Source organism: Gymnoscopelus microlampas (assembly GCF_963454915.1).
Source record: "Gymnoscopelus microlampas genome assembly, chromosome: 21".
Lineage (NCBI taxonomy): Eukaryota > Metazoa > Chordata > Actinopteri > Myctophiformes > Myctophidae > Gymnoscopelus > Gymnoscopelus microlampas.
In genome coordinates this window covers 14353065-14380880 of record NC_139958.1, presented here as the reverse complement: position 1 = coordinate 14380880, position 27816 = coordinate 14353065, and the positions used below count along the sequence as shown (strand labels likewise).

The window sequence follows — 27816 nt, the reverse complement described above, 5'->3', positions numbered from 1 at the left end:
ACCATTCAGGTTCCATGCCTAAAGGCCACAAATGTGATTCATCAATTTTCTTCCCAATCAAGTACTGTACATCTATTGGCATCTATTTTTTTGAGAATATGCTCTAGCGCTTCATTTCCATTTTGCAATGCAGCACAACTGCTACATCTGCTATTTCTTTTGCAAAGTTTTACAATGTTTAAGTAGGACTTAACCCCATGAGCCCTAGCTCACAATGTTCAAGTGTTAGTTTATTAGATCAAAAATAGATCAACCTTTATTCCCTGTACATTTGGTACAGGGAATAAAGGAGGGGGGCTTAATATAGACACCTGGGCGACTCCGGCCACCAAATATATTGATGGCTAGACTTATATCTAGACTTGGACTGGACCCGAGTCGTCTCTGTACTTGGACCGCTTTTTTTGTCCGTCTACAAAAAGAAGCATGTCGCATTGCGCCATTTTCTTTGGCCAATATTCTCCCCAGAATATGGATGCTGTGGTTCAAATGGTTTTAACAGAATCCTGTAGTGGGAGAAACAAAATTGAATACATCAGTGTTAATGCTGCTGATACAATGCAATCCTCAGCTGTTTTTGCACCTCATGGAGTAAAGCAAAGTACATTCTCATGACTGAAAATGTAATGACCAGTTGAGAAAAAAAAACACAGATTTCTGAGACCATTCATGTTCATGGAAGATGCTTCTAAATCTAAGCTTGTATTCTATTGCTAGTTTGACCACTTCAAATACTTTTATCTCAAAATCAAACCAAACATAGCCGATCTAGAAGCTCACAACACATGCTGCAACGTGTTGTGAGATCTGCTATTTCGGTGTGCGTCATGCTTTCATAGGTGTGCTGGCTTCTATGGAATCCAAATGACTGAAATCAGTTGTGGCGACTAAGAACTTTATAATCCATGATCTACAAGCTTCAGAAAGTGTTTTAGTTTTTATCGTATGAAATGAGACAATGACAAAGTGTACAAACCAACGAGGTTTATTTGCAGTCACAATGCTTACACTATAAGTAGCAGACATCCAAACAAGTCCAACAGCTATTCACTCTATGTACCCAAAACATTCACATCAGGGACACAAACAAACCAAAAAAAAAAATTAAGAAACTCAAAATGAACATCCATGAGTGCTGGCATGGTTAATGAGCTAGTCGTCACACAAACAGTTAGCAGCAACATCGTAGAAGAGGAACAACAAAGTTGCTAGTTATACTCCCGTCCCCGTTTTTCTTTCTTTATACTGTTCTGTATTCCCGGCCGTTAGGATTCGACGCCATATGTTTCTTAAGTTTCATTTAAAATCGGTAAATTCCTTCAGGTGAGCTCTGACGACGTGAACCGGCGTTCCAGCTTAAAAGCCCCGTTTCACACTTCCCGCCGCACGGCGGCCGAATATAGCAGACCTACAAAGCTCACTATGTATCGCGAATGCGACGCATCGTGAGCTTGTAGGTCTACTATTTTCGTCGTGCGACGGAGCATAAACGTAAGGCATTTCGTTTCTAGGCGGGGGAGCCGCCTAGAACTTCCGGCTGGTTTGGGCCCCCAAAAAACACCATCAGAGGTTCTAAGCAGTCAGTCACAGCACCATGGGACACTGCACACACTCAGTCACCAGGCAGCAGAGAGCCATTTTGTTTCCCTTCACCACACACACACACACACACACACACACACACACACACACAGTTATCATACTCGCACACAAGAGGACTCCACTGCAGGACCCTTAGTTCTAAAGAACGCGGTCGGTTCCATAAACTGGGGACCCCAGCGATCCAAGAGAGGAGTGTAAACAAAATGGTGGAAACTGCCACCTGGCCTACCAGAGGGTAAAATGGAGCTATTACCATATTGCTTGCACATCAATCAGACTGCTAAAAAAAGGGGATAACAAGCAAGTGTGTGTTTCTGTATGCACATTAGACCTAGTAGAGAGGGGGCACGGTCGGGGTCTCGTGTGGTAGTAATGATTGCTTCGGAGGGGAAAAAAAAGGGGGCCGAAGAGCCTGTGAAACAAAGTCAGCGAGTTGCGCCCCCCTCCTGGCCGGACCGGGCCGCCATGCCGCCGGCAGTCGTAAGAAGGGAAGTGGCTATTTACATCAACTCCAACCCAGAGGCCGAGAAAAATGTACAACGTGGGTGGTGCTCTGAATCTGAATCCTTCACCTCCTCAAGTTAGTGTAGGTCTCTCCTCCTCACCCCAACTCCCCCCCCAGCCTAGAGGTCTTTACACACCGGAGGGGGTATCTTTTTTTTTGGCGCGATTAATTCGCCCCGAGATATCTATTTCTTTTTCAACTGTTTGTGTCATGAGTACAATCACACAGGATCGCCATTACGTGGTGATAAAGCGACACATTTATTTTTTATTCGGAAAGAGGTTGATTTCTTACAAATAAAGGCATCAACTATAATTGTGTGACGCGAAACATTCGCACTTTAGAAGTTTCATAATAGTTTATTCTTCATCACCACCGGTGTGTAAAGACCGTATAAGGCCTGGTTTATGATTAGTTGCGTGCTGGCGTTGTGCACTGAATATAGCCAATCTACAACCTCAAAACCTTTGAGCTTTTTTAGATTGTTATATATTGGGTGCGTGCACCCAAGAATAAACCAGGCATACGTAATAAGCACTCTATTATCCAAGACTACTCCATAACTCAGTCGGCGCACTCTCTCTCTCTTTCTCTCTCTCGTTCGTTCGTTCGTTGGTGTCTCCAGCTCCCCCTAGCTGTGAAAAGCTTGCTTCCCACATTTAAAGACAGCTGCACTAAACTCACTACACTGTAAAAAGCTCAGTCACACATTTTTCTGGTGATTTTTCTTTTAAATTCAATCATCATCATCATCATTATTATTATAAACATTGTTCAAAATGTTATGAAAAAAAATTTACACTTGTGTGTTGTTTTCTCTATACAAGGCAGGCAGAAGCAGGTTACTATGTTTAAACCCCACCCCCCAACCCCCCGTTCCATTCCATTCCGGAGCCCCCCTCGCATCGTCTTCCGGTCCGTGGTTTCCCTCTTTCCAGAGTGCGTAGAAGTTGTGTGTCAACCCCCCCACCCCCTCCCCGTATATATTTATATATGTTTATATCAAAAAGGTGGGGGGGGTGGGGCTGGGGGTGGGGGGCAGAATCAGGGAATGAATTGGTGCAACATAAAAGAGGTGATGCCAGATGGTTCGTTTTGATTATTTCAATCGATATCGCCCCCATGTGGCCGCTGTTGCCCATGCAGCAGCTATAATAATAGTACTCTGGGGGGTTTAAGAAAGGAGGAGGCTCTCTCCCCGGGCATCCTGGCCCGAGGGGGGTTGAGGAGGGGGGGTGAGGCGATGAAGCCAGGGGTTGTGGAGGGGGCGGCGGAGGGGCGGGGAGAAGGAGGAGCGGTGGAGGTAGGAGGGAGGAGGAGGAGGAGTAGGAGGAAGGGAGTAAGACTGCGGAGGAGGTGTGGAATGTCAGCTCATCATGTCGTTGCTGTTGACGCCGTATGTGGAGTTCTTCATGCTGTCGTTGACCTCCCTCCTGAACACTGACAGGTTCTGGGTGAACCTGCACACGCGCACACACACACACACACACAGTTTGACACGTCATGTTAGGGCTTGGCAATTAACAAAACTGATATTTATAGTATCAATATTATACTGACTTAATCTTGCAGCGCCAATCTGACGTGTACAGTATTTCTATGGTAAAGACGTGCTGGTGGTGCGTTCCTCTTCCCAGTGCTTCAGTGCTCCCGACGCTAAGGCTGCACGATATATCGAAAATTTACAGTGTGTGTGTGTGTGTGTGTGTGTGTGTGTCACTGACCTGTCCCGGTTCTTGGTTAGCAGGTTGCGTTCTATTCCCTCCATGAGATTCTCAAAGCATAAGTGCATAGCTTGCTGCTTCTCCGGAGGCTGGCTGTTCACAATGCTGTTCCTCAGGTCAGCGAAGTACTGCAGGACGCACAACAGTAGAAAAGCATAGATGCACTGTAAATATGCTCATCACAAGACACAGTTGTTCCTATAAGATCATTCACATTGGTAAGCACATCTATTTGTGGCCTGGGGTGTGATTTCTGACTCTGACCTTTCTGGAACAAACTCCCGGAAAACTGCAGGTCTGCTGCCACTCTTATTTATTTTAGACCTTTCTGTTTGCCACTGCCTTTGATTGGGTTATTATTCCTTTTCCCTCTTTTATGCACCGTAATTGTATTTGTTATTTTTACTTCCTTTGTTTTATTGTATTGTCATTTTACAGCTTCATTTGCTTGTCATTTTGTGTAAAGCACATTGCCTTGTTGTTGAAAAGTGCTGTACAAATAACATTGCATGTAAAAACATGTCCCAAAACATGTCTAACATTGGTAAAACATAGTGCTGCGCTGCACGAGCTGCGTGGGTGCGGCCTAAATGTAAACAGGACGCCACGTGACAAAAAAATAATAGATCTAATAAGACGTTGCACCGTGATACGTTGTTAGCTTGTAGACCTGTTCTTTTTGTCGCGTGAAACCTTTGCTGATTCTGCTCTGTTATTTGTTGCTTTTTACTTTGTTCTGTACAGCACTCTGTAACTCCGTTTTGAAAAGTGTTTTACCTTCTCGTTGAGTAGGATGAGGCCTAACAAAGGTCTGGACATGGACCACTGGTTCCGGCAGTCCTCAAAGATGATGATGTTCAGAACTGTGGACAGCATCTGAAAAGAAAGCAACAGGCGCCGTTTGAAACTCAACCCTTTCAATCTGAAATTCTTGAGGAGCTACTTTCCACTTCAACCCTATAGTGTCCCTATTCTGGCCATGATGTCATAATAGGCCAACATTCGTCAAAAATAGGTGAATATTCGTCAAGAGATGGGGGGGGGGGGGGGGGGGGTGTAAAATATTTTGTTTCAGGGACCCCCAGAAGCAAAGATTTGAGTTACAAATGTTCACTTTAAAAACATATATATTCAAAGATTTGCACACCTTTTCATGATTTATTTTTTCAAAAATAGTAGATCTACAAGCTCGTATCTGCTATTTTTGAATAGCCAAAGCAATCTAAAATGACAGAGATGCGTTCCTGGATTGAATGGGTTAAAGTGCCACGAATCGATGCAGCAGTGCAAGCCAAATGTTTGTCAGTATCGGTGTGCCCACCTGCTCGGCTGTGCTGTGGAACCTCATGTGCAAATGTATGTGTGGGCTGTCTGATTCTGCCAACAGTGTCATTTCAACAACTGACAAACCCTGCACTGAGTTCGGTCAGGTTTTATTCTAAATTATGGAACCATTGGCGTGTAAGCCTTTAAATAGAAAATAGAAATTTAACAGACTCTGTCCGCCCTCCGTTTGTTTTTGTATTGTCTGTTATTGTTTTTAAATGTTGCTATGGACCATGTGTCTATAATAAAGTGTAATTGGTTGATTGATTGATTGAGTGGAACTACAGCAGCATAGAACCCTGGGAGACTCCTGCCAACGATGGATTAACCGTTTTTGAAGCATCTTGTTGAGGACCTGGCTGATCTGAGGAAGAACTCAAGCTTCCTAGAGATCTGAACATGAGAATCTAGCACAGCAAATAACAGCATGTCATGACAGAGGCGCTCTCTCACTCTCTCTCTCTCACTATGTGGGGATGTGGGGATGACTGATTTATCCTGTGTGCATCAATTGTGCAGTCACATCTACTGCAGCTCAATTAGTTGGACTCGAGAGTAGGCATGTATCGATTAAAATCGATTAAAACTGGTGAGAATTTAAATCTATTTAATAAAAAATTACTGTGATGCAAATAGCAGGACAAAAAAGAAGAAATACAGGATTCTCTTACAAAGGTAAGAGAATTGATTAAAAAAAAGTGTTTGTCATTTGCTACTGTATTGGAAAGACAATAAGAGAAAACACAGTATTGTTAAAAAATTGATGGAACAATACTGGATTTGTGTAAGAGAAATAATTAAAAAAAATACATGTTTTGGTCATTTGTCTGGAAACAAATTTTGTGTTAAAAAAATCGTAGCGTGATTCGAATCGTATCGTGAGTTGAGTGAATCGCTACATGCATACTCAAGAGGTATGACTGCTTCAACCAGCCATCCCCCTACCCAATGCGATGTGAGAGTGCGGCCTTTGCTGCCCTTCCGAGTTTTTCGGGTGAAGATGGTGGATTAGCTTAAATAGTGTCTTCAAAACGGGTCTGTAGGAACCAAGGGGTGGCGTTAACAAACAGACTCCCTTCGTCCATATAGAGCATCGCAGTTGCGCAGAATCCGGGTGTCGGAAGTAAATACTCAATGCATTTTTCCCATTGACTTTTCCAAAAATATTTATATCAATGAATTTAAGCCTAGAATCAAGCCATCCAGGATTCTGGTGAATCATGACCATAAAAACTTTTATTCTGTGATTTTTTTAATTTTATATTTAATGATATGATATACTATGTTTAATAAATACCCTTTGTTTTGCCGTTTTCAAAAAAGTTTTTTCACAGAATCAAACGTTTTATGGTCATGATTCACCAGCATCCTGGATAGCTTGATTCTAGGCTTAAATTAATTTATATAAATATTTTCGGAAAAGTCAATGGGAAAAATGCATTGAGTATTTACTTCCGGCAACTGGAAGTGGGCGGGAAGTGCGACGCTCTATTGTTTTTCTCTTTACAGTCTATGACGATCGCGACACACTGTGAGCTTGTAGATCGGCTATTTGTGAGTGGTTCAAGTACAGTGGAGTAGGTTGTAGGAGACATCTCTACCTGCTGGATCATCTCGGGGTGCTGCTGCATGATGTGGAGGAAGCGGTCGTCCGACGCCATGGGAGCGGGCCGCTTCTTGGTGGAGCGGGAGAGCTGCTTGAACAGGTAGGTGACGATGTGGTCTAGACTGGAACAGCACCCTGTGCACACCATCGTATCTACACACACGCACAGATTTGGATTACTATACTTGTGCGGACATCAACATTTTAAGACTTGACGTTTTGATTGCCATTTTTTCAACGTAAGCCTAAAGCCAAAAACAAAAATGCAGATCTACTATCTCGGCTATTTCTCGGCTGCACGACACCTGCTCGCAATTAAGTGTAAATCATATTATATAATATATAACTCTACCTCTAATCCCTAAAGCTAACTTCTAAATGTCTAATCCTAAACCTAACCCCAACCTGGATCTTTTTCTAATTGTAAATGTATCTCTAAAAATGTTTTCAACCATAAAACCACCATTTTTCTTGTGAGGTCCAGCAAAATGGTCCTCACAACCCATTTCTCAAATTTGACTATACTTATGGAGACATTTGGTCCTCCCAACTGTAGTAATACTAACGCACGCTCAAATAATTGCGATTAGGCGATTATGTAATAATTGTGCCTATTTGACATTAAAATGTTTGAGAACCACCCGTCGTCGTCCTGTACACAAAAGTAGAGCGGTGTGTAGGGCTGTATAAATACTTTGTAAACAATAAAATAAACAAATAATTTACTTAAATACAGTGCGCAAAGAAATTACTGACATATTAAATAATTTCATGCTTTCGAAATAATGCTTGAAATTGTAAGAACATTTTAAAACAAGGAAACAAACGTTATGAGGTTTTACAAAATATAAATGCAATCATCTCAAATAATTGCGATGTGGCGATTATCATGTAATAATTGTGACAGATGTCTTACCCAGCGCGGTGAGCCCCTCTGATATGGAGGACAGGATGTACATGACCACATGAGGCTCCAGGCTGGCGATGAAGTTCATGTGGTCCTGAGTCAGCACTTCCAGCAGAGAGTAGAAGGACTGGCTGAGCTTCGGATAGTCCTGAGTCACAAACACACACATAAACATGAGTCAGCACTTCCAGCAGAGAGTAGCAGAGGCCTTCCTGAGAATCAACAAATGTTGATGCTGACTGAGGAAGGCCAATAGGCCAAAACGTCAATCAAATAAATCACTGCATGTGGAGATAGAGTGTGTGACTTTTCCCCTTTTCCCCTCCTTTTTAAGATGTGTATATACTAGTTGTGGGGGATGGGCAGTCTAACAGTAAGATGTGTGTTTACAGTACCGGTAAGTCACCGTGGGGAAGGGTTAGTAACAGTGTTTATTACACGGCTTGGTTGAATACTTGATTCTGATTGGTCAATCACTGAATTCAGCGGTGTGTTATTTCTGGATAATGACCGATGAGCTCTATAACAGACCACTGTCTAATGAAAGACTCAGAGCACCTGCTCATATCAACCTGCGCTGCTTGATTTTATGCTGTATCCAACATGACAGCCAGAGCCATGTAAACAAACGCTCCATGTCATTTACAAATAAACGTTGCTCTCTCTCTTGAAGCGAGAAATAGACAATGCAGTAACCAAAAATGTATTTTATTCTATGTATTAGGATGTATTTTTTAATAATGAACAGCTACATGTCAATTATCCCTTGCGTATATACCAGTAAGTCAACTGTGGGAGGGGTTAGAAACAGTGTGTATATACCAGTAAGTCACTGTGGGGAATGGAGAGCAGCAGTTTGATGAAGGTCTGCAGGGCGTTGTCCAGAGCGTCGTCGCCGTACAGACGGAACACGCCGAAGTTGACGTAGTTGCCGCTGAGCACGGCCTTCAGCATGGCGAAGCACACGCTCACTCCCTTCAGCTTCACCCCGTACACCTGGTCCTTTGGTACCTCCCCTAAGGTCAGGATACGGTTCCCTGTGCAGAGAGGAAGACAAGGACAGAACGAAGTGCGACATTGTTGAGTTAAGGGCCATTGACACGGAGCACTATAACTATAAAAATATAGTTTTAAAAATCGTTCTAAGTCAAGTGGATGGCAGAGTTCACACCAACTATTATATAAAAAAAGGTGAACGATATATTAATCGTTATAGTTATGGTGCTCAGTGTGAACGGCCCTTTATAAGGCGGGATTTTGCAGAGCTTTGCCATGAAGGTAGACAATGGCAAAACTATGGTGATATTTTGTCTTTGTTGGGAAGAAACCGTCCTTCCCCAGATTTCATTTTTTTAATGTTTTTTTTCCCTCCGCCCTGTTTTATACTTTGTCGCATAACAGTGTCATGTAATGGTTGCGAAAATGGTAGAGCGGCAATTTTTGCTATTTTGGATTTTTGATCCCCGCCTAGTGATCATCTGATCCGTTTGTTAGTTACTGATCAAAACAAAACCAGTAAAAACAAACCTACACCTAGTGCTTTGGAAGCCACTCCTGATATCGTCCCAATATCAAGCACTGCTCTCAAGTCCTTGTGATATTTCTGCAATGTTGTTATTTTTTCATCTTCAAATAGTTTCCAACCCAGTCTCTGTGTTCTAGCCCCGACATTGAAGTTAGATGTCAGTATGCAGAGACCTCCAATCGTCTGGCTATGCAAGACTAATAAAAATAACACGCCCAAGTTGTAAGTCTGTCTGAGGGTTTTATGAATATTTTACCACTGAAATTATTAACGAGAGAGAGAGCGAGAGAGAGGACAGTGGTTGAAGGTTAAACATACCGTAGGTGGTGATCATCTTGCTGGTTTCTCTGAACAGCAGGATGCCATTGGGTGAGGAGACATCAAACTGGAGCCTTTGGGATCTAAAAAAAAAAAAAAAAAAAAGACCAAAGATGTCTCACTTGTTGTATAATAAAGGATACATATGAACACTAGCATCCCTATTCTGGGCATGCCATAATAGACAAACATTCACCGAAAATGATCAGCAGATCTACAAGCTCACAAGCGGCTATTTTCAGCCAAGACATTTGCAGAGGGGGAAAAAAGGAAGGGACCAAGTATAGACCCCTGGGGGACCCCGGTCATAAAAGTATGTAGTTGTTAAAGGGGGTGTAAGAGATATTTGATACTAATTGTATCCAATCATTAGAGAGAACTCATACAGGATTGCAGGATAAAGGAGTGAACATTTAAGTGATGAAACAGAAATTGTAACTGGACCACTATAAAATGTGGAAGCTGACAACGTATCTTTGAGGGAGTTCTCTCTCCTGATTGGATAAAATTGGTACCCCAACCTGAAAATACATTTTCTGTTTACAAAAAGAGCTGGAGAGACCCATAACTGTAAAAAATGTTTTTCATTTAGAAAACTTGACGTCAAGTACTTCGAATGGAGACAGATATGTTACCTGTTGTGAACGAGCTCAGCCATGAGCTTGAGGACAGGCGTGGTGCATGCTGGGTCGTGGTACCACAACTCTATGGCTCTCTGTAGGATGGGCATGTAGGCTGGATATCTGAGTGAAGCCGAGTGAAGGACATTTAAACCCTCTAACTTAACCCACTAAACCGGGAAAGCATCCGTGTCATTTTAGATTTTAGTGTCACAATAATTTTAACCACTTTAATCATATTTTATACTTTGGCTATTAAAAAATGCAAATATACTAGATCTGCTATTTAAAAAGAATTGTGAACATTTGTGCAAATCTTAAAAGATTTTTAAGAATTTGTAGAATCGGCCTCAGGTCTTAATGGGTTAAAGAAACAGACTGAGTTTATAGTTGCAGACCAAGTTGCAACTGTACTTGGTCTGTGTTGTTCACTCCTACACGGAATTTCATCACCAGAAATAGCACATCTACAAGCTTGCGACGTGCTGTGAGCTTGTAGATCAGCTATTTCTGGTGACTGGTACAAGGATTCAAGTGGTTAACACAGTGACAATGATGCCCAGTTTCCTGACCACTGGCTTATAAACAACTTTCAACCTGGTGTCTTTATTATGGGAATGTTGTTAGATCTTCAAAAATAGTGAAAATAGCTACAAGCTACAAACTCACACCGTGTCGCGGACTCGCGGTGCAACGTGTTGTGAGCTTGTAGATTGGCTATTTTTTGCCATGTGACACTAACATACAATAAACTTTGGTTAAGTGGGTAAGTGATTCTACTTTAGCGGCGCCATTTCACTTTTTAGATCTCATATCAACTAAATTAAATTAGATGTTCACTGGAATCATAATCACGACCAACAATCAGCCCTACATTTCTAACTTATGATTATTACATAGATGTAAAAATATTTGAAAATTGCCACAATATCTATAGAAGAAAGAAAATTACTTATTGATAATTACCGCAATGAACACAAGACAAAATCAGGGTGCGATTTATAATGTAGGCATTTAGCAGACGCTCTTATCCAGGGCGACTTGACGACAATAAGCAAGGTAAGCACACACATCAAATGCAGAGAGACAGTGTGGTGCCTCGGTAAACTAGGATCACGAGTAACCCAGTCTTAACAAATTACTATCAAAATAGTAATCCGAGGCCCGGACCGCTGGCGTAGCGGTCAGGCTACAATGTAGCCTGACAGCGCGTTGCGGGTTCGAGTCTTGATCCCAATGGCCTTTGCTGCGTGTCACTCCCCATTTCCTGTCAGTCCTATCAACAAAGGCATAAAAGCCCCAAAAATGTATCTTTGAAAAAAAAATGTTATCTGCACATTGAAACTATAGGATACTAGGTAAACGATGAACCTAGCATCTGTCTAAATTGCATAACTGTTGTACTTATTTTAACTAGGGGTCGATGTTGATATATATCCAAGTAATATTCTTTTGGTGGTTTAGTATTGGGTGAACTCTTGTGTAGCAGTATTTTCATCTAAATTTAAAATGCTGCATCACACAGTGATATATCAGCTTTAAGTAGAGAAACACTGCCTTTCAGTGGAAACTAAATTAGTGTGAGGTTTTTGGAACGAAGTGTCCTAATGCGTTTTAAATGGATATACAAGATTGGGGACAAACAGCACGCTGCCTTGTTGGAACTCTTCCCCTCAAAGAGGACAATGCAACGACTGTCCGTCTACTCTGGAGTTGGAAAGAGAGAAATAAAGACTTCTTTCTGTTAAAAACGGATGTTAATGACAGTGTTATGAAGCTGTTGTCAAGCAGAGTGACAGGTTGACAAAGCAGGGCTTCTCAAAGTGGGGTCCCTTGAGGGGGTTTCCAGGAGGTCCCTTGAGGGGGGTTTCCAGGGGGTCCCCAGTATTCCAGCAAAATGAGTCAATATGGCATCAGAATTTTTGTTTGTTTTAACCTCTTTAACGTTATTTTTATGCTTCAGCAATTCAAAAGATGGCTGATTTACAAGCTCACAACGAGACATATTTCTGAAACATTTGGGAAAATCTTAAGGAGAAATCTTGAATCATGTTTTACATAAACCTTCTCTTATGAACCTGGTCCCAGTGTTAATTCTGACAGCAAATTTTGATTCAGTTTTAGTCTTTTGAAATAAAATTCCATTTAGTTTTAGTCACATTTTAGTCATCTGAAATGTTTTACCAAGATTTTACTCAGCTAAATCTATAGTTGATTCAGTAGACTAAAATGTATTTTGGCGGGCCTTGATGGCACCGTAATTCCTGATTTATACTTAGCTGTGTGTCGGAGCATGACAACCATGCGCAAACAAGCATAAAATGAGTCGTCTTAGTTCAACTGGGTCTCTTCTTTAGTAGTCCCTCCATAACAAGTTTTAGTCACGTATTTGTTGACAAAATTGTCAATATATTTAGTCTTTATTTAGTTTTTCGTCAGTGAAAAAAAGGTAGCGGACGGACATTTTTCGTCATAGTTTTAGTGGACAAAATGAACACTGTTGTGAAAGGATACATCCAGTCAAAGAGCATCATGAAGCTGGTCTTAGCGTTGAAGGCAAAGGCAATGCCTCTCAGGTCCCGGACCAAACCCACCAGAGTCCTCTGCAATGATAGAGAGAGACATAGGAACACACACTGTTAGAGAGAAAGAGGCTGTGTGTGAATGTTGTCCTAATGAGCAACAAACCAATAAGTACACTAAAGCAAGCAACCACAAGAGACTGTGCTTTACAGTGATTATTAAACAGTCAAGAGGCAATGTGAAGAGAAAAAAAACACAGAAGCCAACAGGGTGCTCAACGGAGATAAAAAAAAAATGCTTTAGTTGCTTCTAGGATCAGCGGGAAGGCAGGCTTAAAAAGAAGAGGAGATCCGAGCACTCAAAAAGTGGAGGAGAGGATATAGAGTTAAAAAAAAACTTTAATACATAAAGAACGCCAACATGTTTCAACCAGTTATGGTCTTCATCAGGGCGAGAACTGAAGGCATTGTGAAGAGTAGTGTGTCGAGGGATCTTACCTTAGCTTCCTGTTCATTGAAGGTGTTGGTGCTGAGCATCTGAGCCACGGTTTCAAACGCAGCTGTGAGCGGCAGCATGAACTGTTCAAACTGATCCTCATCCTCACCTAGACACATACACACATTAACCCCTGTTACTGAGCAAACACACGATAGCAATGATTACTGTCAGAACATAGAGCTATTTTAACACGTATTGTTACAAAAGATATCACTCACACAGTGGGTAAAGAATATATTAAAAGTTAAACAAACAAACAAAAAACGAAAACTTTAACACATCCAATATTATAATGCAGAAATTTGTTTAGACGTACTTGATGATGGCTGTGTGTGTGTGTGTGTGTGTGTGTGTGTGTGTGTGTGTGTGTGTGTGTGTGTGTGTGGTTACCTAGATCCACCATGAGCAGACGTCCCAGGGCAGTGTAGAAGGTGGTTCGACAGCGCATGTCGCTGAGATTTGATTGGTTGTTGACCCCCAGGAATGAGAAGTGCTCACTCTGACATGACAGGAACATGACATCATCATAACATGATCTGACATCAGTATGAATATGACATCATAACATGACGTCATATTAGAACACAATCGCAGATTTGATGTGTGATTCTTTTGTAGAGCAGTAGTTCTCAACGTGGGTTCCGGGGACCCCCAGCAATCCTTGAAGGGGGTTCCATGGGGTCCCCAGCTATATTGTTAGGAACCAAATGGACCCTTACGGTTCTGTAACTCGAGAGAGTGTACAAATGGAACCAAATGGATCTGTACTCTCAAAGTTAAATGAACACTGAGGGTTTTAGTGTAGATTGGGGTCTCAGAGATGAAAATCAAAAGGGGGTCCGTGGCCTAATCCAAATCAAACTGGGGATCCTCGTAATAAAATAGGTTAAGAAGAATCACTACTTTCTTTTTGCTTCAGTACCCCATTTACCCTACTATAACATTTTTGCTTAGAAAACGGCAAGAGAAAACCATAGCTAGCATATGATGCTATGAATGAATCATAACCTAACTTTTGAAGGATATAATATTAGAAATAAGAAATGGGAGTAAATGGGTTGCAATTAGTGCCTCCTGAGCAGATTTATTTTAAACTGTGGCCATAACATTTCACTAAGTCCAGTTTTGATGTAATTATGTTGACAATAACTATAGGCTTGTCTTCAATTAACAGTTGGATTTAATTTGGCTCACAGTAAGGATCAGCAGGTTCACACAGACTTTGTCAATGTTTTATCCTTTAACATAAGTGGACTTTATAGGGACCCCTTGTAGTATCTGTGTGTACCCTTAGGGGTACACGTAACCTCATTTGAGAACCACTGCTGTAGCGCAACATGTCTTCAGATGAACCCACAAATAGCATAGATAACGCTAAACATGTATAAGTGTTGTGTGTGTGATGCATGTTCTTACCGTATGGTTATTCAACATAAACTGAACAGCACTGAGTTTCACCAGCTTCCTCACACTGCTGTACGTGATCACACAGCTCGTTAAGGAGAATACTCACTCATAAACGGTAACAATTTAAACCCTCTAGACTTAGAAAACTGGACGTGAATTGTCTCTGTACATCGATCTACAAGCTCACTACACATCGCGTGTGAGCAGTGGTGGAAAGTAACTAAGTACATTTACTTAAGTACTGTACTTAAGTACAATTTTGAGGTATTTGTACTTTACTTGAGTATTTCCAATTTCCAATACTTTTACTTCTACTCCACTACATCTCGGAGGCAAATATTGTACTTTTACTCCACTACATTTATTTGAAAACTTTAGTTACTAGTTACATTTCAGATATAAACTATGATATAATGAAACATACATTAACCACTTTAGCCCTATTTTATACCTAGGCTATTTGAAAATAGCCGATCTACAAGCTCACAACACGTCGCATCGCGACGCGTTGTGAGCTTGTAGATCTGCTATTTTCAAATATTTAGTACTTTTACTTTTGGTACTTTAAGTACATTTTGAAGCCAATACTTTTGTACTTTTACTCAAGTAAATTTTCAATTCTGGATTTTTACTTGTAACAGAGTATTTTTATATTGCAGTATTGGTACTTTTACTTAAGTAAAGTACTTTTTCCACCACTGCGTGTGAGCTTGTAGACAGTGCAGCGTCTACAAATTAATGGTCCAAGTTCCCTCTGTGACATAATTAGCGTAGTTAAAATGTTTATCAACACCTGCTACATGCACGCACACACACACACAAACACACACACGTCAAGGATATCCTAAAGAGAGGTCATTGAGAAGCTGAAGTGTTTTGGAGGTGATTGGTTCACATTGGCCCCAGTACTTCAGATTGGTGATGCTGCAATAAAGATAAAACACACAGTCACACATGAGTCCATACTTATTATAATAAAACAATTAGTATATTAGAGAGTTATGTTCACAACTCAGGATGTGTGCACATTTTCTTTTGATGTGATAAATGCAAAATAGCTTATACATACTGTATATTTATATCATTACACATGTAGGGGGAATGATTGACAGTTACACTAAACTATAAAGATGTTTTGTTGTTACTTACATTTTTCCAATAAAGACACTAAGTACCATGGTCTCATCGTTGAGGCCTAGAACCTCTGATAGCCGCCTGTAAAGCTGGAAAGACAAACAAACACACACACACACACGTCAACTCAAGAACATCTGTGTTAATGCTACACACGCACACGCACACACACACACACACACACACACACACACACACACACACACACACACACACACACACCTCAACATTCAATTCAAATAAGGGTTCTCATTCCAATGACAACAATGAGGTGTATGGCCTCATTAAGTACTTAGCTGCACATCATATCGTGCACCGATAATAGCCGATCTACAAGGACACAACAGGCTGCAAGCTAGTAGATCTGCTATTTTGGGTAAGCAACACCAACGTACAACTTAAAAGTATAAATCAGAGGTTTTCTAACGGGCAATCACATCGGCAGTTGGGGGACACTTTTTTCCCCCCCATCCCCAAATCATCCCACAGGCTGGACTGGACCCCTTCAGCCTGCCAGTTAGACTCCCCTGCTCTGATTCAATGTCCATCATAATTACAGGAATACATTACGAGGCCTACATGAGATTCATATTCATTGTGTAGTAGATCTGGCCAAACCTGTGTATGTGTGCAATACTGACTTCCTAAACGCAGAGATAGCTTGGACAACAAGAGAGATAATCATATTGCTGTCATGACAATAACTGTGGTATTGTTACATATATTAGTGAAAAAACGATTGTAGTAAATAAGCTACATTGTCATACATCAAATTCTAGAACGGAGTGGCTATAAAAAATATGACTTTATACACAAGGGAAAACAACTCACAATAGCACAGATTGCTGCTAGGAAACTACTACCAGGCCTGGAGCCAAACCACAGTGCCTAGAGCAGTGATTCTCAAACTTTTTCATGTCAAGGACCCCCAAATTGACACCTATTAGCCCGCGGACCCCCATTTGAAAAAATATGCCAGATATGACCCACATATGAGAAGATGTTTATGGCTCTAGCAGTGATTTTCAACCATTTTAATTCCAAGGACCCCCAGTTTGACATGAATTAGGCTACGGACCCCCCATTTAATGGCATTTCTATCTCTGGGACCCCAATTTATATTGTAAAATCAATGTTAATTTAACTCTGAGAGTGTACAAATGGAACCAAATGGACCCGTCAAATATAAGTTGCGTTTTTTACACCATACCAAAGTTTTACATCCCACTACGCTAGTATTGACTGTATTAATACCCCCATGAGGTTGAATCAAGTTCTGTTGAGGGGTTGGGGAAGCTAAGACAAAACCGACAAAACCACCAGACACATATTTGGGGGCAAGCTACTCTGTGTACGTTCGACCACTTATCTGGGCTGTTCACACTGTGCAGATTCTGCCCGGTAACAAAGAGAACACACTCAGTCAGTCAGTGAGTCGGTTAGTGCTTTGATGAACAAGGGATTTAAAGCTAATAAACAACACAGCATCCACAGAGCACTAGTAGCAGACTGATGCTGTTTAGGACTAACTTGACTCCATCAATAATGTAGCGTACATATGTCTAGACACACTAATTATCAATATGATATATGGAAATATGAAAATATGAAGCGCTTTACTATGTTCACTTCATTTTATATGAGTTCTGCCATTTAGAGCAATTTACATCATGTACGCTATATATCCCATTTTAATACACAGAAAGAATGCCATCATATTTACTTTACAGACTTTATTTCAGGCATCTAACCAAGAAACGTCCTCTTCAAAAAAAAACATACACTTGGAGAGAGAGAGAACTCATCGAGAAAATGCGAACTCATTTGACAGGTTTTGAGACTAAGAGCATCTGCAAATATCCACATACTTCAGACAAGTATGCTCTGCCTGCTCCTAGTACGAGCTGATGCAACAGCAAACAGATGTTATGTTCAGTATTTATTTATTTATTTACTTACCTTGGATGATTTTTGCACCTGGTCACCAATGTAGATCTTTCTGAACTGTTCAAAGAAGCTGAGCATGGCCAGCTCTAGTCTCTCGTTCCCGGCCTGCGCCAACCGCGAGTCTGTCAGATTCATCAGCTGGAGCACCCTGTGGCGGAGAAACACAAACCTCTTCATTAGCACCAGTGTTCATTTTGACAGCACTTTTTGATTTAGTTTGTCTTTAGTCTTTTGAATAAAATTATTTTTAGTCATATTTTTGCCATCTGAAATGTTTTTACTTTAAGTCAAGTCTTATACACATGGGAAAACAACTAAATATCATAAGATTTTTGTCAAAATCTACAGTTGATTTAGTCAACTAAAATATATTTTGGCAGATTTATAATGAAAATAGACGATATACAAGCTCACAATGCGTTAGCGACGTGTTGTGAGCTTGTAGATCAGCTATCTTCGGAGTGACACCCACGCACAGCCAAGCATAAAATGACTTGTCCTAGTTCTACTAGATGTCTTGTCCACGAGTCCCTCCCTAACATTCTAGTTTTTATTTGTTGACGAAATTGTCAGTATATTTAGTCATAGTTTTAGTCATCATATCTTAGTTTTTAGCTTGTTTTTATTTAGTTATTGTCAGTGAAAAAAGGCAGTCGACGAATTTCTGTCATAGTTTTAGTCGACAAAATTAACACTGATTAGCACAGGGGTTCTCAAACATGTTCATGTCAAGGACCCCCAAACTGATACGGTATTTGGTGAATTCTTACCGACATACAAGCTCTCCATCCATGGCGTCCTGCTCATCTGTACTGGCAAACGATACCCGTCCTCCGATTACAGCTCCGATTATATACACCAACCATGTCAACCGCCCTGCACAGGGAGGCAGAGCATTAGAAGAGGGGTTCGGATCGGGAACCGGAGGAACCGGATCCAACATCGAGGAACCGGAATCGGTTCATCACATTTGGAACCGGCTTTTATCAAACTCCGAGAGCTGGTAAGTGGACTTCACGTCTGCTATACAATTACAATACCGGTGGTTCTCAAACTTTTCAATTTCAAAGACCAAATGGACCCGTTCTATTTGTACACACTCAGAGTTAACAGACCTGTAAGGGTCGGACCGTTAAAGAGGGAAGAGTTACAGAACTGGATTCGTTAAAATCCTAAAAGGATCCCATCCTTAATTAGTGCTGGTATTCTTCTTCTTAACATTTTCAAAGTCTGACCAAAGTAACTGATAAGGAGATCATAGCAGTAAGCATTGCTCAGTGTTTATAAATGCCCTGTTTGCCAGTGCTTCATACTTCAGAATGAACAATCCGATGCAGTGATGGGCAAGAAGCCCATTACTGGAGTCAATGCAAAGATACTGCTTGGCAGCAGGAGGTCAGTGCAGTGGTTCCCAACCTGTTTTCCTTGGAGCCCCCCTGTGGTGGAATTCACGGTCAATCAGTAATTGGAAATGAACGAGGTCAGAGGCACTACTTAGAAGGTGGTGGTGTTGGTGCTTTAATAAATGGGTGGACAGGGCAGATGTACAATGGGTGCACGGTCGTTCTGCCTCGCGCACAAGGAATCAGACCATAGTTATACCGCCATGTAATTTACAAGGACAAGCTGCACCATAAACAATAGCTATCAGGCCTAAGAGAGACATCTTGGCTCTTACACCATGTAAAATATCATGTATCATAGGGCACGAAGATGAATAACATAAGATGAACAACATAATGTACTGGAATAAAGGTTATATATAACAACCATAATAGCATAATATAATTTCTTCCTCACCCCCCTTCTTACGGTACATCTGAGAAAAGATGTTACTACGTGCACGTCTTTCAGACATGTAAACCAACTTAAGCCCTATACAGTAATACTTCTTGTACAATGAATAATGAAAATAGCCGATTTGCAAGGTCACAAAAAAACGTTGGACTGATAATTACAGTGGATGAAAGCAAGTTATGCTTTGTGCAATAATGTTTAAAATATTGTAACTACTACCAAATAGAGAAGGCCTTCTGTATTCAATTATGTATTTTCATTCTGAACTTCCGCGCATCACATAAACACACAAGGTGGAAATAGAATAGACCACAGGCATTAAACAAACGAAGCAAGACAAGAGTTGTTTCAATGGGAACGTGCACATCCTTTGCACGCCTCAAATGGCTTCAAAGATGCTTCCAGTGTAGAAGATGAACAGCAAAAGCACAGCTGTCAGTGTGTCAACACATGGAAGGAAGGAAGGGCTGTGCAAAAATATTACACAGCCGAGTATCAGCATAATAATTTTTTACAGTATTGTACTGTATATATCAGTGAATTACCAAACATTTTAGCTTGATACCAAAGAGGCACACTTTCCAAACTAGTGAAAATAGCATACATACAAGCTCAGCTTGCAGCTCAGCACAAATGACGCCCTGTGAGCTTGTATAGCTGCTATTTTTGAATAGCCAACAACCAACGTATGAAATATGGATAAAGTGGTTCAAATTATTGTGATGCTGTATTAACACATTTTGGTGGGGACCCCCAGACTCTACTCTAAATGACATGCATCACAGATAAAAAAAACACTCACCCTCTTGTACAGTGATGTCTGCCGTGCTGGAGTTGGTGGACTGTAGGAGCTCCTGGTACGTCTGAGCCGATTGGTCGAAGAGTTGGACCAGCAACGCACATGTCTTCTCGTACTCACACCTGCCGATGGTTGACAGCTGGTCCAGCTGCTGTTGCACCAGGCCTGCGTCATCTAGAGGGTCTTCTAGACCGTCTCTGTCAATATGCACACAATACAGGACACATTTCAAGACAAAAAAAAACTGGCCTGAGCAGCAAAAATGTGTACAAATTTATGTTGCCAATTCAAATAATGTTGGTTTGGTCTGAAAATCTCTATTAATTAATCCACCTTTTTCCTTTACTTCCAACTACACCTCTCTGTCTCTGTCCTTCCAGGTGTGTGTGTTCCATCTAAATTGTATCATGTCCTTTATTTGTTAACCTATTAAGAACTGAGGCCAATTCTAAAAATGACTTCTACAGTTTTCTGAAAAACGTATGTTCTGTCAGTGGTTCTCAAACTTTATCAGCTCAAGGACGCCCAAAATTATAAGTATTTGGCCGCGGACCCCCCCATCTCAAAATATTTTGTTCTAGGGACCCCCAGATGCAAAGATTGGAGTTAAAAATGTTCGCTTTAAACAATATATATATATATATATATTGAAGGATTTGCACAAATGTTCACGATTTTTCAAAAATAAATAACACACTTTATGCTTCATTTGATATTTTCTATGCTCCGCGCCAAAAATAGCCACAAGCTAACGAATAATATCCATTATGCATTATAAAACTTGTGAATCGGCTATTTCTAGCACGCGACACCTTCATACAACAAAGGATAAATCGAGCTTTGCACTGGCGAAGTAACGTGCACTCACTCTCTAGGACAAATTGTAAATAATCTAACAGTGCTTTGATGTGGCATCTGTCACACCAGGAAAGTGGCACTTGAATACAATATGTTCAACGATTAATATTTAATTGTGTGGTCAGTTTGATGTATGGCATCATGGTTACATAACCCTACGCATGCACACGTGTGCACGTGTCATAGGTGTGCAGGGTCTGTGGTCATGTTTATAAATGTTTGTTATGTCGTAGGCTTGTGTGTCTTCCTGTTTTGTTTGCTCTCTGTATGCGCGTGTGTGTGTGTTTCAGTCTAGGCTCTATGTAGAACAGAGTGATCTTCATAATCTTCTCCAATAACAGTAAAACTGTAAATGTATGTTGGTTAATCAAATGCAGTCTTGCAGCATACTGCATGGCTGTATTACTCTCTTCCCCCTTTATCCATTTGTACACAAAGTTAAATTAGCACCAAAGAATTGGCTCTGTGTATCGCAAACCAATACAGGTCCATTTGGTTACATTCATATACTCCGAGTTAAATTAACACAGAGGATTTCAAGGTTCTTTATTGTCACTTCCATAACACACACTCAGCGTTCATGGTAGCAAAATACCGACCTCACCAGTCCAAAATACATTTAAACAACAGACAAGACATCATTAAAAAGTAAAAACATCATTAAAAAAAGAGCACTGAAAGACAGACAGACAGAGAGCGAGAGAGATCTGATGCAGTTCAGATCAATGGTGGGGGGCAGTATTCAGCGAGTGTTCAGAGTCCTGATGGCTTAGGGATAGAAACAGTTCTACAGACAGCAGACCTGACACATAGATGCTCTAAAAAACTCCTTCCAGATGGTATGAGTGCAAAGAGAAGGTGGGAGCAGTCAGATGAAATGTTGGGAGGCCTTTCGGACATACCGGGTTTCACAGATGCCAGCTATGTCCGTGAGAAAGACACCTACTATATTATCTTTTTCACAGTCTTCGCTATCCACTGCAAACCAGCCAGCGATAGTGTGTCAGAATGTTGATGGTACTGTAGGTACCTCTGTAGTATGTGGTTAAGATGGGTGGGGGAGTGTTCAGCTTCCTCAGAAGGGCCTTCTTGGTGTGAGCTGTGATATTGGTAGACAAGGTCAGGTTGATACAAAGTGCACTCCCAGAAACTTGGTGCACACCTGACTCTCTAGGGCAGCACCATTGATCAGCAGGTCAGCAGAGGGTGCTCACTGCCACTTTTCCTGAAGTCACTGACCATCTCCGTCCATCTCCATCTCATATTTACAGCGAGGGTATTGTTGTCGCAGACATCTCCTTTCTATAGTGCATCTCATCATTGTCCAGGGATGTTGTTGTCATACGGTCCCCACAGCTTTGTGGGGGGGGTTAATCCTAGTCACACTGGCTTGGGGGAGGTATGCCTCAAGCATAAAAGTCGTTGAGCTGATCTGGAAGGGAGGGGTCACTATCCCAGGGCCAGACCTATAGTGGAGCTTTGTCGAGACTGTGATGGCCGGGTGATCTTCTTGGTGTACTGGCATTTAGCCCTCTTGATCCCTATAAAGTTAGTCACTGCGTGCCTCCGTTTATAGCATCGTCACCATGATGTTCACCAATACAGGTCCATTTGGCTACATTTGTATACTCAGTTAAATTAACACAGAGGATTTGACTGTGTAACCTGGGGCTGTGCTTATAGCAAATCAACTTCAACTTCCAAGTTTATTGCTACATCACAAGTTTACAGGTGTAAAAGCGTGGTTGAAATTATGTCCTCGTACATCCAATGATTTTGATCAAACAATCACTTATGTAAGTGTATACATAAGTGACAGTGCAGTAGCCATGGAGTGTATTAGTCACATACATCATCCGTTTAAAGTCTGCTTTCCAGTTGGACTGGATCCTCGCCATGGCTTTCTTCCACCAGGAACGGTCCAGGGTCCACGGCCATCTCATGGACAGCAATGATATACAGTACATTAAGTGATAATGCCTGTGTGACGGTCTATGTCACCAAGGCTGACATGGCAATAGGGCTTCAGTGCGTGTTGCACTGATGGCTGACAGGCGGTGAGTGTTCTTGATGATCCACTCAGCCTTGGCTATGCATCGCTTATCGTGTATTACATGAAGGGAGGGAAGTTTACCTCCAATGATGTAGTGGTGGGAAAATACGTTCATTTCAGTGAGCGAACGATTTTGTTCATGTTCACGGCAATGATCTGTTCAAATTATTCGTTCACGTTCAGCGTTCAGTAGCGCTATTGTTTAGTGAAAAACAACTCAACCACACCGCTGTCTGTCTGTCGCGGGAACAGCCCGCTCTCCCGTCCTGTGTACGGGGGGAGGGGACGGGGGACGGGGGGCATGAACGTGAACGTAATGGTTTCAGGAAGTGAACTAGTTTGTTCCTGTTCACGGCAATGAACAAGTTATTTTGAACGAATCGATCATGAACGACCCATAACTAGTGCTGCACAATTAATCAAAAAAAGATCGTGATCTCGATTCAGACACCTATACAATCTCGATTTTAAATTATGGCGATTTTTTTTTCAATATTAAATAAAAAATAAAAAAATAAAATTGATTTTTTTTTTTTTTGCTTAATATTTTTATATTTACAAGAGAATCGTGTGAGAATCGTGATCTCAATTCTTATGGAGGAAAATCGTGATTCACATTTGAGCAATAATCGTGCAGCACTACCCATCACTACAATGAAGTGCTGGGCGGTCCGCATCACTCTCTGTAAGCTTTGTGGTTGAGGCCGGTGCAGTTCCCATACCAGGCGGTGGAGACGCAGTTCCGTCAGGATGCTCTCGACGGAGCTGTTGTAGAAATGTTTTCAGGATGCAGGCCGGGGGCTCACCACTGAAATTTCTCCCAACCATCTGAAGTATCATTCATAGTCGGACGTAAGGATACGTAACGAGCGCCGGCGCTCCTTGCGTTGTCGTTTTTTACTCCCCCTCCGTCACTTACGGCTCCAGTTGTTCCGTCCGTTCAGTCGACATTCACCGTCAGCCCGACGGACGTTCACTACGTTTTGCCTGTAGTTTCACTGGGCTACAATGCTAGTTTCATAGCATTGTAGCGTGACACAACCGGTTGCCAGATTTTGTGAGAGAAATAAGTAACCAGGTCTATGAAAACAAGCCCAAAAGAATCGACTAGGCCACATGAAAATAGCAGATCTACAATATATATTTGAGAATCACTGGTTTAAATAATAAGTGGCCCAAATAAGCAACTACACTTTAGAAACAAGACCAAATAAAACCCCAACCACCAATAAAAAATTGCTTGTTTGTTTACAAGCAACTACACAGAAGAATAAGCCCAAATTCGCTTATAATAAGCAGACATGGCAACATTGGGTACGTGCAATCTCTCTCTCCTAAATAACGTGAGCGAACCATGTATGTGTCCGTAAAGAACGGACGGAATGCCTCACCCCATGACGTACGTTTAGACACATCTAGGGACTATGAACGGGCCTTGAGGCAGTACAGACATTGTTGATGGTGAGGAACTTTTAAGTCGCTGACACCGATCCACTGCGATGCTGTCAATGTAGATTGGTTCTCGGCCTCCTGTAAGTCCACAATCAGCTTCTTGGTCTTCTTGACATGGAGGCGAGGTTGTAGGAATGGGACGATAATCGTTATGATCGTTTAACGTGATAAAAAAAAAGAGATTTAAATTCATCGTCAAATTGTCATCCGTCACCGTCATACACTAGGACTAAGACGAATTAGCTTTTGTGGAGCTGCAAATTCAGTACCACTTAAACCCTCTACACCTGATAAAAACAGACCTGTAAAGAGCGCATTTGGTACGCTCTTATTTCACTCTTCACAAATCGATTCGCCAAGAATAGCAGATCTACAAGCGTTGTGAGCTTGTAGATCGGCTATTTTTGGTGAGCATCAGAATAGGGATGCTGGTGGTTCTAGTGGTTAACAAAAGTGCCATTTTAAGTTTTAAGCATATTTTGATTATCCGATAATATTGTTAAGTGTGTGTCAAGAGGACTCAACACACAGGTCTGAGGAGCTCCTGTGTTTAGGGTCAGGGAGCTTAATGTAACGCTGTCTATTCCCACAACCTGGGTGCTCCACTGGACACTATTAGGTTGTGTTGGGTAAGGTGACTCCATTTGGATCAGAGCAGACATGGGGTTGACTACACCCTCCACAGAACAGTGCCAGGTCAGGGCCTGTCAGTGGGGGGGGTGTTGAATAGGAGGAGTATGACGGAGGAGATGCTACGTCCTCCCGGTGGGGGCTCCTCACTGGCAGGTGAGCCAGTAGGGTGTGTAGAAATGTGTGGGGAGAGTTAATTGGCATGATGACTAAATCGGGAGAAGAAAACAAAGGGGTACAAATAATTGGCAACTAAAAAGACATGACTCAGTTCTTCCCAGACAAGAGGTGTTTTTAACTTTCAGAAACAACCCTCAGCTCTCATCTCCTACACAGAAACTGTGTGTGCCAGCCAGCGAGGCAGCGTGACATAACAGGCTTCTTATGAGGAATTTAAAATTGGGTTTTTGTTTTGATTGGATAAGGCTGTAATATATTTAGTTTGATTAGAGCACATTTCGTACCCAATTTCATTTGAATAAACAGGAAAATCCTTGCAATGTTCTGCAGCACGCACACACACATGGAAGGGAAGACACAACGGTAAACATAAAATGACAGAGTACTGTTGCCCAGACGAAAATTAAAACCTGATCCAACCCCCATCTGATACACTATGGTTTGTCTGCTACCAATAACTATCTAGCCGAGAGACGGCCTTCCCTGCTGTTGTGTTGTGTGTACTTCCACTGAAAGACACAAAGCATTATTTAACATTAAGCTGATCACTGCACAACGTGTTGCAAGGCCAGTAAGATTATTAAATAAAAACATATATATTATTATTAATAACAAGAGGTTTCACATTCTGATTCAATAACATTCAAAACAGTGGTTAGTATATCAAAGTATATGTTTTAGAGCCCTACACACCCCTATATACTAGAGATGTGTGCAGCTAGTTGACTGGTCTATTAAACCAACCACTTAACACGACAGCCTGCCAAAAAAAGCCAAAGCTCGTGGACTGTACGGTGCATAGAGGATGTCTTCATGATGCTGCCTTCTCCTGTTCAATGACTTCTTTGGTGGGCAAGACGATTTTCTCTAATGTCTCAGTCTTCTTCAAAAGGGCCTTGTCAAATCCAGAGATCTCCTTCAGGTCTGGTTTATCAGCCATTATTTGCAGGCGGTTAAGAGTAGGTGGTCAGCGGAGTGTAAAAGGCTGCCATGTTAAGTGGGTCAGATGGGATTTTCAAGTGGGCCCTGATCCAGAAAGGGTTGAGAACCACTGCATTAAATGATGCTGCCTCTACTAAACACTAGTCGTTTAAACTATTAACATCATAATTGCAAAACATGCTCCAATTCTGAGAAAAGGCATTGTTTTGAAATTACAAATCCATCAGCCATTACACCCGCTCTCCTTCCGTTTGCTCAAGGGAACTTATTTCCATGAGCTACATTGAGCAATCATGTTTATTTCATTTTGGCGCAGCGGTGACCTAAAGGTTTAGAGGAGCGAGTTTGTAACTGAATGATTCCCGGTTCGATTCCCCGGGCCGGCAGAAAGAATCTGGGTGGGGGAAGTGAATGGCCACCACTCACCCCACAACCCCCCCCCCCCCCCCCCCAACACTGCTGAAAAGCCCTTGAGCAAGGCACTGAACCCCCAACTGTTGGAGTGGAGCTGCTCAGTGGCCAACAGTGTAAGACTGTGATTGGACTGGGCAGCTACCAGGCTTTAGAGTGAGTGTGTGTGTGTGTGTGTGTGTGTGTGTGTGTGTGTGTGTGTGTGTGTGTGTGTGTGTGTGTGTGTGTGTGTGTGTGTGTGTGTGTGTGTGTGTGTGTGTGTGTGTAGCAGCAGGGCGTTTCAGCAAGCCTCCCCTGGGTGAATAAAAAAAATCTTGTTGTGTACGTTTGCTTTTTTTCATTACTATTCCTAACGCTACCAATGTCTGGGGAACCAAACAGAATTACATTTTACTCTTACGTAAATGTACACCAGACTTAACAACAATAAAGAACACCTTGAACCCATGGACTGAATGAAGGTGCTACCTGAGGATCATGTGGACAGACTCCAGGCGGGAGGTGATGTAGGCCTTGGTGACCTCAGGTGTGTACGTCTCCAGCAGGTGAGGCTCAGTGGCTTTGACGTAGGGAACGGACGCAGCCAGCCGCTGCCATAAGCTTAACAGGTAGTGGACGCTGTTGGGAGCAAACTCCCAGTGCTGGAAAACACATGGAAAAGAGAGGGGGGGGCAAGCATTAAGTAAACATATTGGTGCCATTTTCATACACCTTAGTGTATAGTAGTTGCAAGCAGTTCAATCTAATCAAGTACTGGGGTTGAGTACTTTCTCCACCACTGATTGTTAGACAGACAGCAGCCACTCACCTGTAGACTGGTGACAGTGAAGTTAGCTATGAGGCGGATTACGGTAGCTCTCCACCAAACAGACTACTACAGATTACTACAGACTGAAAAGTCGAATGAAGTCGGGAGATCAGTCGGTTGGAAAGTGTGGAAAAAAGTACCAGAGAGCCGGCACCGTAAAAAAAAAATAGCCTATCAATGGCTTGATGTCTTTTTCAACAACAAGCCTGCTGAAATACGACGCTTCCCTACAACTTGCGAACCG

General features: G+C 41.8%; 1 protein-coding gene across 5 annotated transcripts in view; it reads right to left on the bottom strand.

The window, feature by feature from the left end:
* Window positions 1-969: 969 nt before the first annotated feature.
* xpo7 (exportin 7) overlaps window positions 970-27816 on the bottom strand; it is a 41400-nt gene continuing 14553 nt past the window's right edge. The window contains exons 11-28 of one of the 5 annotated variants that reach the window (XM_084046148.1): window positions 27233-27405; window positions 20242-20435; window positions 18413-18518; window positions 17655-17790; window positions 15711-15784; window positions 15404-15485; window positions 14571-14633; window positions 13545-13653; window positions 13154-13290; window positions 12648-12736; window positions 10149-10256; window positions 9514-9596; window positions 8493-8707; window positions 7680-7818; window positions 6759-6916; window positions 4610-4707; window positions 3832-3975; window positions 970-3567 (exon numbers count right to left, since the gene is read on the bottom strand). In XM_084046148.1, the coding sequence (XP_083902274.1) occupies window positions 3474-3567; window positions 3832-3975; window positions 4610-4707; window positions 6759-6916; window positions 7680-7818; window positions 8493-8707; window positions 9514-9596; window positions 10149-10256; window positions 12648-12736; window positions 13154-13290; window positions 13545-13653; window positions 14571-14633; window positions 15404-15485; window positions 15711-15784; window positions 17655-17790; window positions 18413-18518; window positions 20242-20435; window positions 27233-27405 (2202 nt within the window). In that variant the 3' untranslated portion in view covers window positions 970-3473. Of the gene's footprint in view, window positions 3568-3831; window positions 3976-4608; window positions 4708-6758; window positions 6917-7679; window positions 7819-8492; window positions 8708-9513; window positions 9597-10148; window positions 10257-12647; window positions 12737-13153; window positions 13291-13544; window positions 13654-14570; window positions 14635-15403; window positions 15486-15710; window positions 15785-17654; window positions 17791-18412; window positions 18519-20241; window positions 20436-27232; window positions 27406-27816 lie in introns of all 5 variants that reach the window. The other 4 variants (XM_084046150.1, XM_084046149.1, XM_084046152.1 and 1 more) reach the window with 4 other exon arrangements.